This window comes from Stegodyphus dumicola, chromosome 1 (genome assembly GCF_044657685.1).
Source record: "Stegodyphus dumicola isolate Sdum_Otavi_A_Nest chromosome 1, ASM4465768v1".
NCBI lineage: Eukaryota > Metazoa > Arthropoda > Arachnida > Araneae > Eresidae > Stegodyphus > Stegodyphus dumicola.
This window is the reverse complement of record NC_140768.1, coordinates 131,594,021-131,615,330: the sequence shown is the minus strand read 5'-3', so window position 1 is coordinate 131,615,330 and position 21,310 is coordinate 131,594,021. Positions and strand designations below refer to the sequence as shown.

The 21,310-nt window shown below is 31.3% G+C and overlaps 1 protein-coding gene across 1 annotated transcript in view; it reads left to right on the top strand.

The window, feature by feature from the left end:
- Positions 1 to 21,310, top strand: part of Atg14 (autophagy related protein 14) — a 108,824-nt gene that overhangs the window by 17,435 nt on the left and 70,079 nt on the right. Inside the window, exons 3-5 of the mRNA XM_035350123.2 lie at positions 1,586 to 1,628; positions 6,773 to 6,854; positions 11,919 to 12,153. Coding sequence (XP_035206014.1) covers positions 1,586 to 1,628; positions 6,773 to 6,854; positions 11,919 to 12,153 — 360 coding nt within the window. The remainder of the gene's footprint in view (positions 1 to 1,585; positions 1,629 to 6,772; positions 6,855 to 11,918; positions 12,154 to 21,310) is intronic.

The following is a 21,310-nucleotide window of genomic DNA, read 5'->3' as shown; positions in this document are numbered from 1 at the left end:
TGCTCCAAAACGAAAGTGATAAAAACAAAATTTGCCAGTAGGGTCATATCGTTTACGAGATCGGCTTCAAGATCGTGAACGTGAATTACGTAAATCCGAGTCCCTGCGTCTTGAGCGAATGGTTATTTGATCAATTTTTTGTTCAAGAAAGGTAATTCTTTGCAACAAATCATTTGCGGGAACGGAAGGAGCATTAGTACTAAATACTTCTGGTTTCCGATTCATATCACTAATTTTATCTGCCATAGACGCTAACTTGGTTACATCTTCATCACTAACTAATAATATATTTTTTATGGAGTCAGGTAGCTTCTCCAGCCATAAAGTTTTGATTAGATTTTCAGACACATCTGTAGTAGCAACTGATCTCAACTTCTGCAAAAGTTGGCTTGGTTTCATGTCTTCAAGTTCGATACCAGTAATCAAACGTTTAATTCGTACATTTTCACTTTCTTTGAATAAATGTAATAACCTAATTTTAGCATCCGAATATTGTGTGGCACTATCGTTCGTTACAATGTCCCAAATATTTTCGACGAACTTAGGTTCAAGCTGTGAAACTAAATAATTAAATTTCATTTCTTCTGAAACGATATTACTAATTTTGAACTGAGCTTCAACTTGAAAAAACCATATTTCCGGTTTATCAATCCAAAAAGGAGGTATTTTTACACTCACCTTATGAAGCTCCGGTGACTGCATCGTATCTTTCATAGCAGTTTCAGAAGAGTCATTTGTTGACATTTCGAAAATTAATCAGGGTCACCAGGATGTAGCCTTGGCTACTAATGTTTAAAATTAATTTATGACTAGTAACAGCATGAATTATAAACAAATAGCTAAGTTATTGCATTTTATTTTCCAGCTATTGAAATGCGACGCTACGAGCAACGTTTTGAAACCTAGCAATCATGAATCAGAACTAGAACTATTTGCTATTCAGCATAAAGAAATTTAAATATAAATATGAATATTAACAAAATATTAAAGTTAATTTTATAAAATAATTAAATATATGAACAAATATATGAAATAAAAAATAATTATTTCTCATGCACTAACTGGGCCACTACAATGTGTAATAAAATTATAGCAGCACTTTGATGAAGCTGAACTGCAGTCAGTGATAAGTTTTTATTTATTTTATAAGTCGTAATTTTTTTTACTGAACCTCTTCATTTTATTAATTAATTCTAAATGTGCTAGCAACTGTTGCTGCTAGTTAGCATTTGGCATCTTCGCAAGCACTGACTGAATACATTTAGTCCTAAAATTGTATAAAATCATTATGTGTAATTAACAGAACTTATAATATAGTGATTTATTATAGATATTTAAAGCATTGTCATTTTAAATTCTGAGTATGGATTTAGACAAAATGCATACTTATATTGTGCAGTGTATATGCAATTCCATATATATGCAGTTTCTTTAAAATAAAATCTCATTGTATATTAACATTTAACCATACTTTTACTTGCTAAATTCTGTATAATTTGTATGGAATTTAATTAAATCATAAATGCAACTGTTATAAGATTAAAAAATGTACTCTTAAATTTGCATGCATGGTTAAACATTTTAGGTTTGAACATGCACTTTCTAAAAAGAAGAAAATTGAAAATGTGGTAAGTTTTTTAAATCATATATTTTTAACCTTTGAGTACCAAAGCTTTTCAGAACTGCTTGTGGTTGAGTGCATTTATCATAGCAACTATTACCCACATTTATACTATTATTTGTTCTCATACATTTCATAGTACAGTAAAAAGTCTTTAATCCAGCCAGAATGATCTATAATCCTGACCACCTTTACGCATGCGCATTCAATGTATATAACGGACGATATAAGCTAAGCTAAAATTATCTAATTATCTATTTCAGTTAATGCTGCAGATTGCGTTGTTCCTTAATCTTCTAATTGGATCTGGCTTATTATTTTTTGCGGACTGTTAGAGCAATTTTATTAAAGTAAGCTTGAACTTTCGATTATGTCAAAAAGAATTTCCAATTCTGGAGCTGCCAAAGGATCTGCAAAGCGAAAGCATGTTTCGATGTCCATCAAACAAAAAGTGGAATTGCTGCAAAAAAATGGATAAAGGCATATCCTTTGTTTCTCTAAACCTTCAAAAATCTGTTTATCAATTTCACGCTGCTTTGAGGGGGGGGCGTCGCAACGCACAATGAACTGGAAATTGATCTGTCGGCACTATCCGTATCTTCAGGGCAGATGTTTTTATTTTATTTGGCTTATAATTCCTTACTAAATGTAGTGTTTCATCTTGATGTACTCACATGATTTAAATCAATTTCCTCGTCATTATAAATATCACAAATACACATCAAATAGTTTTCTGGTTGCAATTTTCTAATTTCAACTATGCGTAATGTATGCTTTACACATACGCGCATTGAAAGAAATGTTTAATAAAGTAAACAAATAAATATTAAGCTTTTTTTTTTTTTTTTTGTAAATTTTGATACCCTTAAGATCATAATCGCTCGTTATTTCATAAATTACGGTTTCATATTTTTAATTTTATAATTTCTGCATGCCATCTTACCAGATTTAAATTGATGATCTGTAATCCACAAAAACCGAAATCAAAGTCCCGACGAGTCCGGATTAAAGACTTTTGACTGTATTAAAACAATTTTTATATCACTAAAGGAATGCAATTAATATCAGATAATTACAAGTTAATATGAAATTATGGATAAAAGGAGCATTTTGATTCTAAATTTGGCTTGTTCTTAATTACATTAGGTTTCTCATGTTTAAGAAGGAGTAAAAAGAACATTTTGGCTAATATAAATAACATTTTCACTATTTTCAGCCTAAGCCTTAGTATAAGACCTCATTATACACTTACATTGGCATTCTTATCCTCTTTAATGAAAAATAAAATAAATAATTGATTAATATGGAAGGTCAATTGCATTCTTTTTGATGCAAATTCATGTATGAGGAAATTTTGTCTCCTGTGAAATTGTCCCCCTCCTCCAAGAATTTACAATCTAAGCATTTGAATAAAGTCAGCCAAAGGAAACTTAAATCAGACATTAAGCGAGATGAATTTCCTTTCCTGTAGCGTTGTGAGTTCTGGAAAACACCTCTTTATTTTTTAATTTATTAGAAAAAATTTGAAGTAATAGACTTCTGATAGCTGTGAAAATTTTATATATTGTAGTCATATTTCAATTCGATTAACTTTTGAAATGGCAGATAAACATTCTTATTTCTTTACACATTTTTAAATGGTGAGATATTAAAGATGTTTTTAAGGAAATGATAAACAACACATTGGTCGCTGAAATATTCTTGAGCTCTATATTTTGTTAGCCTTTCTTGAATCAGTTTTCCAATAACTATGTTCTGGATAGTATGAGAATGAATCTAAAAAAAAATCTATATAATTTAGATGATTAGATTAACTTAAGTTTCTTTATTTAGGTAGAATGCTATTTTCATTTTTTCAAAAACAATTATAAGTATAAAATAAAAAGCTAGTGCAATTTGTGGAAAGGTTATTAAGTGACATTGTGCTTAAAATAATTTTATTGTAGGTTAAAAAAACATGATTTTTTTTTTTTTTTTTTCTTTTTTTTTTTCCCCCAGTTTACTGTATCAGTGTTTCAGAAAAACAGAGAAGCTATTTTCACTGATTCTTGATAAAAATCTGGCGAGTTCTAAAAATTTTTTTTTAAATGTGAGAAATACCTTAACAAAGTTTTATTATTATGGCTAAGAAATCAACAGTAATGGACTAATTATAAAAAACTAAGGCTGAAATATATGCCAGGGATTTAAGCTTTATGTGCCATAATAGGAATTTGGGTTGCTTATAAAAAAAATATAGCATAGCATAATACAGGGTTTGCTCTATGCACCTCTTTTAGCACTGCTAGAAGCTTATCCCAATTTCCAAAACTTGAAAATATATATGCTTTTATTTACATTTAGATTATTTTTAAATTTCTTTAATTAATAAACAACAAAAAATATTGATAAATACAAAATTCAAATAAAAAGTTTTTTTTTTTTTTAAATATTCATAACAAATTTCCGTTTTAACTAAAACTAAATACTGACCAGGTAAATAAAAGTTTAATCACTTTTTCCCCTGAAACTATGAAATACTCCCGGTTGAGAACTCCTGACATAGTGTATTATTGGAAGAAGCTGTGTCTGCAAATAAGGAAACTACAAGTAAGTGAATTCTTAATGTGTGGCAGAAGCTAATGTTTGAATATTGCCAATATCATTTTCAGTTAAATTAAGTGAAGAATGTTTTATAAATTAACTCATGATGAAACTTGAAAAGTGCATTAAGAGGTCAAATATAGAAATAAACAATAGAAAATAAATCAAACCACGATGCTTCAAAAGTGCTATCATTATTCTAATGAGAATATTAAAATAGCATATGGATATTAAAAACTGCAGGAAAGTGTTTTTTCCTTTCATATATATAAATGTGAAAGAAAACAATTAACTTTTAATATGGCAACAGTCTTTTTTATTCCTCATTTTAATTTGATTACTGCCCCTTCTTGTCTTAATGAATCTAAAGTGTGCCATCTCAAAATTAATCGGTCATGTCATCTTATGTAATCGTGCAGTGGGGCAGCTCTTATCCAATCACAGATCAAAATTTCAACACAGAACCACCTCTGTAAATATCACTGATGTTAACTTACTTTCTGCTTCCCTCTTGCCCGTGGTACATATCATTCACCTGTCTATGTTGCCCATTGTTTAAAGATGTGATAAGCTGTATAAAATTGTGGAGTGGAGTGGATTTTACATCCAAAATGATGCATAATTGAGAATATATGTTATCAAGAAAGTCCAGCAATAAAACCATGTTGAATGTATGACTTGTGTCTAAAAGATTTTCTTCTCCGTTATGCATGTATGATGCTAAAAGCTTTTGTCAATTTAATGCAATGAGCAATCATTGTAATAATGCAACAATATTTGAATCATGAAGAAATCTATAGAATATTTTTATTTATTTATTTTGTAATCAAACTGTGAGCACTTTACTTATCAGCATTATCCACTCCTATGGCCAGAAGTGGTGGCCATTTTATTGTGGAGGCACCTAATAAGTGGGCACCGTTATCTCCTATGAGGGAACAGACAATTTACACCCATGCAAGCATTAAACTGTAATATATTACAGTTTAATTAATCAAGAGAATTCGAACCTGGACAAAGAAACCCAATGGATTTAGATTTCATTTTGATTGGGTAAAGCTCTAAAATTATTATTGACTGAAGTTTTATGTAAGTTGTTTTTGTTAGAGTGTTATGTAAAAGTCATATGATATGGATTACTATGTTAATGATGCAGTCTAGAAAAGTTAAAAGCAATTTCTATTTTTAAAACAGAAAGGGGAAATAGCCAAATTAAAATGAGGAGTAAAGGGCTGTTGCTAATCTAAGTTATAATTTGTATGTGTGTATGTGATAGATAACTGTCACACGTTTCTGTGAAGAATCTGCATTTCTCCCATCAAATGCAACTGCAATTTAACAGCAAAATTACAGTTGCATTAAAAGTTTTAAAAGTAGATGCAAAATTTTTTAGAAAAGTAATCAAAAGTGAAACACTTGAATCTGTCAATTACTGTTATAGTTATTAACTTATCATTTGTAAGTTAATATCTTTAAAAGTGAAGTAGTTAGAAGTTTCAAATGTTTTTCAGATGATTTTAAACCTTTCACATAAAAAAAAAAAAAAAAAAAAAAAGATGGAATTAAAGCCAAAGGTTAAAATATATTAGATGCAATTTACCTTTTAGATAAGGCTTCATCATGTGATCAGTGTCAGCATTCAGGATTATTTTAAGATGGCAAGTCTTCAGAGTTACACTTTGAGTAAAAGCAGTGTATTTTTATACAAGGATGATGATCATCTACCTTGTATAAGACCTATTATAAGAATATAAATGTAAAACTTACCATAAAAGATGCTTTCACTTTTATGTAGATGTCCCTTGTCTATATGATTTTGTAAATATGATGATGAAGTGGGATTTATTATATAAAGGTGTCTTATATGCTATCTGTGAAAATAACTCTTGTGAAAATGGTAGCAGAAGTGAAATTAATATCAGGTACAATCAATCTGTCCAAAAATATGCCTAAAAAAAGCATTAGCTACTTGAATAGAATTTTCTAAAACATGCTTCACAAAATGAAGAATCGAGATGGAATTAGGCATTTTGTGTCCAAATTTGCAAACTGTTAAAATGAGTGTAAAGCAATTAAAGTAGGGTACTCATGAGGTCTATGAGAATCCTCAGTTTATTTCTTTTGGGAGGGGGTGGGGCTGTGAACCACTTTGCCCTTTAAAAGTTGTTTTTGCTTTCAGAGAAATGATTAAAAAATATCTAGTCATTTTTTTTTTAATTAATTTTCTTAGATATATCGGAGACTTACTTTGATATAGCATCCTCTCTGAATACGTGTCTCATATTTTTGCCTTTAAGTGTTATTTTTTATGTTAGATCCTGACTACTTAGTTTTATAATAACTTATAAAAAGTAAAGGATAGGAATTAATTCAAAACCTTTAAATTTAACATTTCTGTTTCCAGAAATATATATATAATTTATTATTAGAAAAGTTTTCTTATATATCATTTTCAAGGGACATAAATTTAATTAATGCAATGAATGTGTGTGTCTGTGGGTGCAAATGTTCAATGAACGGAAATAGTTGGTTAATGAAATTATATTTCATTTGATATCTTTCTTTTAGAAGTTAGACATATACAAATGCAAGGAGAAAATATATTTGCTGAAGGAAAGTATAAAGAGCTGTAAAGAAGAAATATTAAAAGGTGAAATTTTTAATTATTCCTAATAATTTTTAATTATTAGGAAAGCATAAATTAAAGTATTTTTACATATAAATTACAGTGTTTGAATTTCTAGCATAAATGTGTATATTTATTTGTCATCAAATTCTTTGTTGGCAATAAAATTGCCTCATACGAAAAGAGGTAAGAAAATTTATCTGATTTATTTTAGCTTCTAAAGTTAATCCTTAAAATTATATAATAATGTAAAAAAAAAATTTATTACACAATGTAACCATAATGCTCATTCAGTTGACATTAAATTAAAAATTGCTTTTCTGATTATTTACCTGCTTGCTTTTGTTTACTCTTTACCTTACATACTTGTTTTCTTCAGTGTCAATTAATTCACTGTAAAAAGTAATTACTTCTTGTGTTTTTATAAAGATATCTCTTTTGAATTTTATTTTTCTGTCGTCTTCTTCCTTTGTCCTTCTGAAATTCTTGAAGTTATTTTCAAATGCACTTTCTTTTTCATTCTCCCTTTTCTTTTTTTTTCTTTTGTTTACTCACTTCTAAGAATCTCGGATTCAACCTAAAGAAGGTTTTTTGATTCTTGACTTAGAGCAATGTTTGTTCCTCTGCTGTGGGTGATGAAACATTAAGTAATTTATTTATTTTTATTTACATGCATATTTAAACAAAATTTGTCTTAAGATAGTTGAATAAAAGTTGTATTAAAAATGATGAATTATTTTTTTCACTCCCCCCTAAATTACTAAGTCATAAAAAAAGTTATTTGTATGATTGATTGTGAAACAAGTTTTACTTTCTTAAACATACTTCTGTCAGGAGGAATTAGGCGTTGGTTTTAAAATTCTGCTTGATTTCATATCTCCTAAAAATATTTTATAATATTCCTTTTTTATTTTGGGCGATAATACTATATGGTTTTTCTTTTTCATTCTTGTAATATATGTTTAATACATTCATATTAAGAACTATTGATAGCATAATTTATTAATATTTTTTAATCATATGTAAGAAATTTTATGTTTAAAAACTGAACAATCAGTAGTACGCTTATATTTGCTTGATATACATGTAATAATTTACTTAATTCATGTTATTCAATTTAACAAATTTAAGGCTACTGCTGTTGTCAACTTGCTGGCAAAAATTTAAGTTTGTTTTTAATTGCAAATTAATTTTCCTGAAGGCATGCTCGTTAGAAATAAAGCTAAATTTAAAAAAAAGTGACTATATTATAATTATTACTGGAATATCAATAAGTAGTATCAGAAGGAAAAAAATATTCTTCTGGATTTTGATATTATTTTTAAAATAGTATCAAGAACGTAAGAACTGGAAATTCAGAATATTGGAGAAAAATATCTGATATAATATTGCTAGTATATATGTTTTATACATATCCTGTATCCTGTGTACTCCTTAAAAGGCTTAAGTTGTTTTTGAAAAGAACTTCTTTTTCTAAAATGCAAATTTATATGTTAGTTACAAAATTCTGTTAAATCTAACTAATCTGTTTGTATTTTGTGAGCTATAGTATCTTTGAATTTATTAACATATATGAGTAAAATGGATTATTTTATCACATTATTTTCATCTATAAGTTATTGTTTTACATCCTGTAATGTAATGAAACATACAATTTTTTAGTGAAGACAAATATAATTTGGTTCTTTCTCATCAAATGCATCACAGGGGAGTATAGTTTCCAATGGGAAATGTTCAGCAGTTGTCTTTGGAACAACACTGAACACATCATTTTCAGCTTGTCTTTTCCTCCAGGAAACTCCTGTATGTAGGACTCGAGGTGGTGGCAAGCTGTACCACAGAGCTTTTCATTTTGCCATTAGTACTAACCCATATGCGTTCTATATTTTGCATTTGTGTACCAGTTTCAGTATCGATGAAGTTATATTTGTGATTTACTTTACAATGGATATACCCAGATTTTTCACTGCTTCTATCAATCAGAAAAAAAAGGTCGTTCCTTTGATGTTATTTTTAATTTTGTTCGTTAGTGCTGTGGACTATGATTGGGGAGCATTATAAGAAATGTTTTGCTCGTTTCACAACAAATGTCTCCAAAAATCCACTGTAGTGGCAGACTTCTTCTAGGATTATTTTTGCGTCCTGCAAGCATGCTTTCATCGATCTCCTCAATGCATCTACCAACACTGATTTTCTCCTTTTCTGCTGCCACTATTACAAGGATATAGATCTTGTGGAAATAATTGTACCAATCCATACCGTTTTCTTGGCTATTCCTGGTTTCTTTTTGCAGAACTTGACCAATGTTCGTTCATCATGCCAGGAACATATGAAACGTAATGCTGTTGTGAATGTTGTTCAGCTTCCTTCGAACCAGTTTTCTACACACATTCTAATACATATTCTGCATGTGCGGATGTTACACTTCCAAAAAATGCGATCCTTGTACTTATAGCTTCACCGAGAGTGCAAGTTTGCTTTCTCGATTTTGTGGTAGTATGTAGTAATTCTGCAAATAGCAAATTGTCTTTTTTTAAGATTTGCAGATTTTCTGAACTAAATAAGCTTTGGAAGCTTTTTTATTTGCATGTATGGGTGACTGTATTAATGATTTTTATAAATATTAAACTGACTGTATTAATGATTTTTATAAATATTAAAATACATTTTTGTATTAAGTCCGTGATTATATATCTGGTGCTTGTTTATGGAGTTCTGCTATAAAAAATTCAAAATTGTATTCCTATCCTAAAATGCTATAAATTGTATATTATATCTATCACAGCAAATGATCAACCCATGACTACAGGTACTGCAAGGAAAAAATTCTTGTCTTGTGTTTGCGATCCATTATTCCTTTCTTAGTTGGAAGAACATAGTGCCAGTAAACTAGAACCAAGAAGTAGTCATTGTAAAATGTTGCTCAGTATGGGGGGAAAATTGTCTGAATTGGTGAAATTTTCTTTTTCATTAGTGTTCAAATCTAACACATGGTTTATTAGAGCCAGACAAAACTTTGAGTAAATTCTGAATCTCAAAATTCATTCCAATATCCCATTTTTGTTAATTCCCAATTTCTAAGCCAGATGAAGGATTTGATCTTCTAAACTATTTACCCAGTTTTCTGGAGTTTTTATTTTCATTTTTATCACTTGAAGCAGCTCAAGCTAGTTGACATCACCAATCTCTGTTGATTATGTATCTAGCTGAGGCTTGTGATGTCAACTAATTAAAGTTATAAGCAACCATTACAAGACATTTCAGAGTAGAAGTCATTCGGATTTGCCCTTTGTCATCCAATTATCAATGACCAGTTTAAACACCCATGTGAGGAGTTTATAAGTAATGTTTTAAATGCAGTTAGGTACAAATGAAAGGGAAAAAGGGGTAGTTAAATGGTTAAAGAGCAAAACGGATATAGATTCTGATTTAGAGCATGAAAATCATCATTTATAAGGAAGCTTTCAGAATTATCTTCCGCTATGCACAGCATCTAAAAGTTCATGCCTTAGTACAAGGCATGTTTTTTAAGTAGTTATCATTTTGATATTAAAAAAACACACACACAAATACAGTTTTGTTAACAATTTTATTTTTACATGGAAGTATGTACCTACTTTTCAACATAATTACCACCAATATTAAGGCACTTCTTATCATACAACCTGCTTTTGAATTCCATCTTCAGAGAATTCCAATCACTGGAGCAGGGTTGTTTTTGACATCATCGTCATCATTGTAGCATTCCTCCATTCCATGGATAATATTTTGATTCTGATGTAACATTAGCTACCCATATTTCATTACCAGTGACAGTTTGGCTTAAAAACTGGTCACTTGTATGACTGTGTTAGTAAAGAAGAGTCAAAGCACTGGCTACACAATTGTCTTTGTGAACCTTGGTCAGCATTTTCATTACACAGCATGAGCACAACTTCTGATAATTTAAGCATTCTGCTATAATTTCATAAAGAACATTCCTTCAAACTTGAGGAAATTCATCACATAATGGCAAAATTAAAAAAAAAAAAATCTGTTTTCCTGAACTCTTGCATCAGCTCTGTGCACTAAGCTTTCAATAATGATACATGGTCGTCCATTTTGCTCCTCAGCATAAAATGACCATCTTTAAATGGTGTAACCCATTTTCTTGCTATTCTGGCCACTTCACAAATTTCTTGATGAATTTTGGCTGCATTCTCACTTTTTGCATTCAGAAAACAAATCACAGTGCGTATTGCACAGTTGGCAGTATTTTTAATTGTGTGAGGCATTTTAATGTGTTTAATTGTGTACAAGAAACATCAATGTGAAAGAATGCTCTCATTTTGGCATCTTTTATTGACTAATAGATGTTGGTGCTCAGCATGCATGCACAGCGTGTTGACCACACTACTGTAGTGGCCATATTTAAAAACAATTCTTACTTAAAAAACACATCATATTATTCATAAGATGAAGAAAAAGTGAGAATCCTGCATTGAATCTCAATTTATCAATGAAGATGCATTGCTCTAATCTTTCTGTGTCCAAAAATGATATGCCTGATGGCTCCACAAAAGATATGTTCTCTTCTGCAGTCTAAGGGTGACACCTGCTTTAGTAGGCATTTACATCCAGTTTTCCTAGAAAATTTTTTCATAGCTTTTGAATAGGCCTTTTGATGATGGTTGCGTAACCTGAATGCCATCATTCAAAATACTTGTAACCTTCACGACTTCCACTTGATAATGGCCAACCTCAAGCTTACTGATGGTTTTCCATCCCAGTCTATGATCTAAATGATAGTGAAGACTTAATTAAAATCAGGTAGTCTGATAGTTTTCTTGGAGGGGGATATAGAGATGAATTTCATAAATTTAGAAATCAGTTTCATGTTTTCTTAAGAAGTTTATCCTTTTAAGCTTTTAACGATCCCTAGATGCATGCATTACATTTACCATTTGCTAAACTATGCACCTCATCATTTTTTTAAAATTATAATATTAGCTGTTGTGATTTATTTCTAAAATTGCTTTTATATCTTTTAATGAGTACACTATCTTACTGTTTTTTAATAACTGCCTTTTAAAAATTTTTCTTTTAAAGGTAAAAAGAGGATAAAAGAATTAGAAAGGAAGAAAGCTGTGTCTCTCAGATTTAAGTCGGAGTTCTTAACAAAATTGTCTAAAATGCACAAGTGTCAGGAAGACAAAAATTTTGAATTGCGGGCTGCAGATGTGCAGCTATATTCAGTTTACAGTGCCTTGAAAACAGTCATCCATCATCGAACTAATGAGTTGATTACACACATATTTCCAATTACTAAAGTATCGTCTCATTAGTAAGTTCATTGCCATTACTAAAATTAAATTTGTATGCTTGATAGCAGTTCTTGTTCATTTGATAAGAATTTATGAAAGAAACATTAAATGCATGGGATTAATTTACTGAAGTGCAAGTTTTATAAATTGAAGAAATTTGTAAATAATTAAATAAATCTGATTTAAAATAATCTGATACAGATTATTTTAAAATCATATTCATGCTCATTCAATAAAATATAATGATTGGGATTTTTTTCTATATTTGATGTTATATATATATATATATATATATGTACACTGCTAAAAAAAATGAGACAGTTCTATATCTCCTGTTCTACTGGGCCGATTGACAAAATTCAAATTGCGTTCTTCATGTCTCGAAAGCGCGACTTAGGATATATATAAGATTTATATATAGCACTATTCTAACATAGGTATTTTGACCAAAAATCAGACTTTTTCTGAAATAACATACCATTTTTTTTTTAACATATTTCGATTCTACAACTCAAATTACGCCTAAATATGAAATTTTGTAAAATTTGGAGCGAAATTTACGAAGAAATTCACAAATTTATGTTGGCTCTTTTTTATTTCCTTGTACGAAGTAAAAAGGAAGTATTGTAATCGCGAAAAGCTTCAGGCAGCATATTTCAACGAAAATATCCATTTTGACCGCTATCGAATGCAATTTAACGATGTAAAAAGGAAGTATTGTAATCGCGAAAAGTTTCAGGCAGCATATTTCAACGAAAATATCCATTTTGACCGCTATCGAATGCAATTTAACGATGTTTTTGCGTCATATCTGTACGTAACGACAGAATAAAATACTCTTTTCCTTCAAAAAAATTATAAAACTGCTTTAAAATTAATTCTGAAGAGAATTTTTCATGGCGTCTGTACGAACGTATGTACTTACGTTCATGCGTACGTACATAGCTCGCATAACTCAAAAATGAGTAGCCTCAGAACGTTGAAATTTTGTATATAGGACTGCTATAACATGTAGATGTGCACCTCATATTTTGGTTGCAATCGGCAGCACCAAACGTATATAAATATATTTATATATATATCCACTCTATTACCCGGCTCACTGATCTAAGTTTCTTTACTCTTATATGTTTGTAAATTGTACATTTTTTGCTTTAAAAATGATTGAATTATGTTGTTTTTATCTTCCGCTTAAGGATTTTATGCCTTTAGCAAATCTGTGTGCAATATTTTTAGAATTATCAGCAATTTTAAAGTTGTTTAATTGACGCTAAGCCTGTTTTTAATGGCGGCCATTGATGTTTACATTTGAAACAGGAGACTAGTGGATTTGTTGCCAATCTAGAGAAACTTAGCTTTGCAACAACAAAGATAACACATTCATTTATTATTGCCAATTAAATCATGCTTAATTCTTTCTGGAATTTTTTCGAGGAAATAAGCGTTTGAGATTTACTTCCTAATTTTTAATATAGATATTTTGAGTTTTTATATATTTTTGCCTTCTCGCGAAGTGAGAACTGAATTAATTAAATGAGAAATACTCAATCGTCTGTGAAAAACTGTTTCTGTTTTGTTTTGTTTGCTTAATTTCTTTTATGCATAGTTCTAACTTTATTATAGTATTTGAATAGAACATGTGACAACGATTAGATAATTTTTTAAATGATATACATTTTGTGCATTCTGAGTTATAATATGAATCAAATATAATACTGTTAAGTAAACCTAGCGCCAGAGTCTCGCTATGGTAAACAAAGTGAATTTTAAAGAATGCATTTATTCTATTGTGGTTTATGCATTGTCGAAGTAGGTTTAATTCAATCTAATAAGTTTAAATAAAATGCAAGAAAAAATGCGTATAATTTAATATTCCGTACAAGGAAGTCTTGTGGTGTACACATCAGATTTTTTTCAGTTTGCGCCAAGAATAGTTCACTTGGTGAACTTCTTAATATATGGCAACCTAGTTTCCTTCCCGTAAGAGGAAAAAAAGTCACCATCGTTCCTTTTTCAAAATAATATTCTTTATATTATATTTTTATTATAACTGTTATTATTTTAAGCAATTTTTTCTTTTTCGAATTTCATTTTAATTGTTTAAATTGCATGTTTCCTTCGAACTGAGCATTTTAAATACATTTATTAATACAGTCAAAAGTCGTTAATCCGGACTCGTTGGGACTTCGGCGACTCTGGATTATCGATTTTTCCGGATTATAGATCATCAGTTTAAATCTGGTAAAATGGCATGCAGAAATTATAAAATTAAAAATATGAAACCGTAATTTACGAAATAAAGAACAATTATGATCTAAAATGTATCAAAATTTACAAAAAAAAAAAAAAAAAAAAAAAGCTTAATATTTATTTGTTTACTTTATTAAACGTATCTTTCAATGTAAGTTGTTTAAGTTGCTTCGTTTTTTATGTGATAATACATTCTCTTTAATTCTATAAACAGACATAATTTCTTGTTCAGTTACAAAGTTCCACTGTTCAAGTCCTATAATTGCTGTGTCGAGAATACCGACTAATTTGTCAATCGAAGTTTTTTCGTTTTCAATACCTCTGTCACTTTCTTCGCTATCGGAAACGAATTATAATGACGAGGCATTTGATTTAAATCATATCAAAGACGGAGTACATCGAAATGAAATACTACATTTAGTAAGTAATTATAAGCCAAATAAAATAAAAACATCTGCCCTGAAGATAAGGATAGTGCTGACAGATCAACTTCCAATTCATTGCGCGCCCCGGCCGCAGCGTCAAAGATAAACAAAGGATATGCCTTTATCCATTTTTTGCAGCAATTCCACTTATAGTGCTGATCAAAATAAATTTGTTTAATATATAAATTTGTTTGATGGACATTGAAACATGCTTTTGCTTTGTAGATCCTTTGGCAGCTCCAGAATCAGAAATTCTTTTTGACATAATCGAAAGTTCAAGCTTACTTGTATAAAATTGCTCTAACAGTCTGCAAAAAATAATAAGCCGGATCCAATTCGAAGATTAAGGAACAATGCAATCTGCAACATTAACTGAAATAGATTAGATAATTTTAGCTTAACTTATACCGCCCATTATACATTAAACGCGCATTCGTAAACGTATTTTGCGCACGCGCACACACAAATTCGAAGCTGTAAAGGTCTTACGCACATGTGTCAACGCTACGCATGCGCAGAAAGTTTGTAGCTTTGAGGTCCGGATTATGGGTGAATTAACGTTTTTTGACTGTATAAATTTTTCAGAATTTGATTTTATTTATTTGAATTGCGTTTCTTTTGGAAGAATACTTTGTAACCCAGACTACGATGCGTTTGAAAACTTCATATATTAAAAGAGAAACTACACTAAAGCACAGTTAACATGTCTTTCAATGTTCCGTTCAGAAAAGATATATATAAATAAGAGAGATGTATAACCGACATTTTAACTGAGGATGACTTGCATACACTGCTTTAAACAATTTTATCATTGTGCCCATTGCTTTACACAATTTTATGCTACATTTGGTTTCTTAAAATGTTATTCATATTTTAGTCAAGTATTTTATTTTTGAAATCGCAAGAATCAAATATCATAAAAGGTTTTAAATTTAAAAAAAAAATACAAATACTAAATTTGACGCAAAAATTTATTTTTTCTACTCTTTTTCTTCAGGCATTCTACTTTATTCTTGCTCTTTTTCTTTAGGCATTCTGCAAGTATATTAAAAAGCATCCAACTTTTCGAAATATCTTGATATTTCTGACAATCATTTTAAATAAAGTTATCGCCTTCCATTTCATAAAGGCACAAAAGGGCCAAGTGGTAAAGTCGCTGAACACTGGTAGTTCACTCCGGGGTTCGAATCCCGGTAAATGGGCTGGTTGCATGGGAGTTTTCGTGGATTTTCTCATGTGTACTGTGTATGCCAGCTGGTTTCCCTTAGAAAGTTCTTCACGAAGTATTTGGTCAGAGCCTTTATCAGTTTTTAGAGGCTAAACATTTTGAAGGTATGAGATGAAAGGAAAGACTGGTTTTATCAAGAGGTTTTGGTTTATTTAATTATGACAAAGCACACTAGGGCTATCTGCCTAACAGGAGGGATGCCTTCATGGAGCACTTTCTAAGGGAAACTGGTTCGCATACACATTACACATGGGGAAAACCAGGAAAACGCCTATGCAGCCAGCCAGTTCGCGGGATTTGAACCTCTGATCGAACTACCAGTGTTCAATGACTTCACCGCTCGGCCGTTGTTTCATCAGGAGGGAAAAAAAAAAAAAACATCTTTAGGTGACATCCACATACATCACTGGATAAACTCCTAAATCTTCAAATAATTCGACTGAGAAAATAATGGGATTCTCCATTTATGATGCGATATGATGTTCTATAACGTAATTTAAATTTATACAACCATATAGTCTAAACCCAGTCGCTCTTCACTTTTATCTGCAATGATATTTTTTTGTCTTTTCTGTTAACAATTGATAGTATTTGCTGGTGTACACGTCCAAGTGCTTTCGTTTTGAAGTATCCTGAAAGTATATTCAAAAGCGTCCAACTTTTTGAAACATCTTGGCATGTCTGACAGCAAAATTTCCCTGCAAATTTTTGCTTACTTTTCTTCCTAATTTTCTTCTTTCCTTCTACAGTTATTTTCAGTGCTCACACAAGAAAATTAAGATTTTTCGATTGCTAGACTTCCATAAATTTTGCATTCTTGTCAATTTTTTAAAATATCAATTACATGAATTGCGTTTCAGCTGAAGACAGCTTTTCATTTTCTAGTCAATTTAAATAACGTTTAAAGCGAAGTCCAAAGAATAAATATTTTAATTAAAAGATTTTTGCTAAACGACAAAGAAATAAAACAGTCCAGCAGGGTTTATTCTGAACCACCGAGTGACCCGATTCTTATATCGGCTGAAACAATCTAAATCATATTAAAGATCATGTTTTTTTATACAATCTATAAAGCGAGAGAAAAATTAGCTTCTTAAAACATTCTTTCTAAGAGGATTAATATGAGAGATTATATTTAAATATATATATTTTTAAAGCTAAGACGTGAACCAAACTGTCAGACTTTTAAAGTTTAATTTACATGGTAGTTATAATTAAAGTTCCAATTTGAAATGGTCATAAAAGGAAAACTACCAGACCAAATGTTATCAAACCTGGGTATCGTGTAAAGGAGGTTTTGGGAATTTATTTTCCGCGGGAAAAAAAAAAAAAAAAAAAATTCAAAAACTCACCACCAGTGGAAAGATAACGCTGTATACAATATTGGTAAATGAAATAAGACATGAAAAACATATGTTTAAAATGTGGTTAATTGTTTCCGAAACGAGTTACAAAGCATGTTCAATGTAGCGTCCAGCATTTTCCGAGAGCAAGTTAAATCCTGTTACTGCATTCTCAACAGCAGCTCTTAGCATATCAGGAGGAATGTTACAGACATGTCAGTGTATCACATTTTTCATTTCTGCCAAATTGTTTAGATTATCACCATAAACACTGCTTTTGAGATAACCCCATAGCTAAAAGTCACAGAGGTTGAGGTCTGGTGGAAAGAGGGGAAGTGTCGGCCTATAAGACGTTCATTCGTGAAATGTTGCCTAAGTAACTGTGCAACACACGTAAGGTGGGGCCCAGCCCTGCATAAAAATCGTAGTATCTAAAATGCCATATTACTGCAGTTCATGTGTCACGAAACATTTTAACATTGACTCTAAGTGAGCTGCAATCACAGTGGTCCAACTGTCGACTGCTCTTCAGAGAAAATTGATTCAGTTATAAAACTAGCTAAGTGTGAATTGCGATTTCTCATGAATGTGGAATTAAAATGACACGGCTCTTAACCAATCTGTTGGCGGATTTGCGTTGCAAACGATTAGCTACCCGAACGTGTCTGTGTCTGATTGGCTGTTCACCCAATCTTTCGAAACAGGTGTTATCCATAAATTTAGGCAGATTGTGACGAAAGCGTGACGTGAAGCCGTAAGTTCTTTAAGAGGCGAAAGTGATGATGAAGGTGCTCGAGAAAAAAAAAGGGGGGGCATTATGAAAATATTTGCCAAAATTAGAGCAATCCCAACCTGGAAGGCCATAACCCTTCCGACGCCAATAGAAACGAGATACCTGGAAAGTGCATTTTTAATAAACTGTGGCTTCATCAAGCTGACTACAAAGACTGGATATTGATGGATGACAATCCTTATAAAGCTAAATGTGGTCTTTGTCTGAAACAAATTAAAATTTCTAGAATGGGAGAATCAGCGCTGAAAATTCACATGAAAATTAAGTTTCGTTTTATCATTTCAATTTGTTTTTACACGGTTTTGCTTAGCTTAATTTCTGTGTTTGTTTCAATTAAGCCATAAATTAATTTTTTATCACCTTCTACGGAGTTTATTCTCTTTTGCATATACTATATGTATGGGATATCGGGATTATGAGTTTATTTCTGCAGAGGATCATTTATCGATTTTGCGGGAAATCTGTTGGTTCCATTTCGATTTTAGGTCACCAAGGGCAAATTCGGTAACACTAGCCGAGAAAAAATGAAGTTCGGAAATACCTTTTGAAGCTTCATTAGACAATTAAGTATTTGGTTTAAACCTATGTTGTTGATAGTAATGCATAATTTTTGCTAGTGGCGATACAATTATTAGTTGAAAATAACTAATTAAAAATTTTTTAATATTTTTAAAGCTGAAAACAAGTAATTGAAACTAATTTTCCTGAATTAACTAGATGCAAAATTAACTTTCATGAATTACTAAAGTTATTGGGTAGTATACAGTACAAAGTCTGAGGTCTGGACTTTTCGGGACTTCGGCGATCTCAGGTTTGAGATTTTTCCGGATATTAGATCATTTTAAATCTACTAAGATGGCATGTAGAAATTATAAAATTGAAAATATGAAATCGTGATTTATGAAATAATGAAGCATTTATGATTTAAAGGGTATCAAAATTTACAAAAGAAAAGAGCTTAATATTTATATGTTTACTTTATTAAACATTTCTTTCAATGTGAGATGTTTGATTTGTTTTCTCTGCTGATACTTTAGACTAATACTATAGACATATAATTTCTTGTTGAGTTATTAAGTTCCATTGTTCAAGTCCTGTAATTGCTGTGTCGAGAATTCCGAATAACTTGTCAATCAAAATTTTTTCTCGTTCATTAACCTCTCTGTTACTTTCTTCACTATCGGTATCTGTATTTTCTGGATTTAGAACCATACTACAGATTTCGCCCTCCGTTAATTGATTGATGATTGGGGCATTGTCATCGCAATGAAAAACTTCTGTTTAACTTCCCTAAATTCTGCCGCCTGGTGCGGCCATGCGAGCTCTGGCGCTGGCGCTGGTTCTGTCTTTATGTGAATAGCAAAACAGTTATTCTTAATTCAAATAGCACTAAATATAATCATTTGTCCTATGAATATCATTAACAAAATCTATTTTTAGCATAAGGAAAGAAATTTCTGTTAAATCTCCCCTTGTCAACATTTTCGCGCATTAAACTTAAATCTGCAATCGGATAATACTCTGTTCTTTGGCGTCGCTGCATGAGTCATCACTCAGTTGTCATCCCTTGATAAAAATGCGGTTATGAAAGCAAAATACAATAAATAATGATTTGCGATTTTGGCATCAAGGATATAAAATATTAGTTGGTGTAAGATTAACAAATGTTTCAGTTTGAGATTATGCCAAGCAGATACGCAGCTATGGAGTCAAGTTACTTATCACACAAATTTATGCTAAAATAATTATTTCTTCAATAATGAGATATTTTATTTAGCTCCAAACTGAGATTAAGAATCGGGATTTCTGACATGTTTTTTTTATGATGAGGAAAAAAAGTCTAATGCGCATGTGTAAAGCATACCCAGAGTTGCCAACTCTCCCGATTTTCGACCGCTCTCCCGCCAACCCGATTTACAATATATTTCTCCCGACTTTTTCTTATTCTTAATATTTCTCACGACTTTTATGGAACATGGCTTAATACTTCGTTATATGAACAAAAAAAAAAGTGATTTTGGACGTCTGAAAGCAACTGAATTTTCTCTAGGTTATATCTAAAATGAAACCTTGCGAATCAGATGAGAATTTCTGCTTTGTGATTGACAGCATACGTATCCAGAAACGTCGTTCTCCAGTTGTCCAATGGGCATCGAGCTCCACTGCGTGTCATCTGGCATATATTAGCCAATGACCACAAAGCAAGCTCAAGGCCGTTGGCCGTTCTTTGGATGTTCTTTCACTATTTCGTTTATCTTGTCCTGAGTTGTGTGAGTACACGTGCCTTTAGGAAATAGTTTTAGAAATTATCGTCTTTTGATATGTCTGCGAGAAAGGTGAAATACTCGTGCACGTTTCAAAAATCGTACACAGTTGACTTTCCTTCCATTATTTCTTCAAGGAAATGTAATAAATTTGCGAGGTGTACCATCTGTCGTTGCGATTTTTCGATTTCGCTTGGTGGAAGGGCAGATGTTCTCAAACATGTGCGTACACAAAAACACAAGGACAACATGAGTTGTTTTGAAAAAACGAAAAATTAAATTTTTTTTCGGAAACAAAAGACCAAAACGTGATTAATGCAGAATGTCTGTTCTCTGCCTTTTTACTGGAACACAACCTGCCACTGAATGCATCGGATCACGCTGTAGCTTTATTTAGAAAAATGTTTCCCGATAGTGAAATCGCTAAGAAATACTCAAGTGCAAGGACCAAAACAGGTGCAATTGTTAAAGAAATGGGTTTGAAAAATAAATCTTCAGTTACTGATTGCATTAAAACAGCTCCGTTCTGCCTCTCTACGGATGGAAGCAATAATACCAATTCAAAACTGTATCCAATTGTTGTTTCTTTTTTTAATCCAGAGTCTTCAGAAATTGAGTGCAGTTTACTTTCTGTCCCCACTTTAGAAGGACATTCGACAGGCTTTAATATAGCACAGCTAATTATTAAAACTTTAAAATAAAATGCAGTCCCTCTGCATAATTGCTTAGCGCTTGGTGCCGATAATGCACCAGTAATGGTAGGCTTGAAAACTGGTGCTGCAGGCATCTTAAGAAAGGCAAATTCAGATTTGCAGATTATGAGGGTGCACCTGTCAGCTCTTAAATTTAGCAGCTGAAAAAGGGGCAGCTTCTT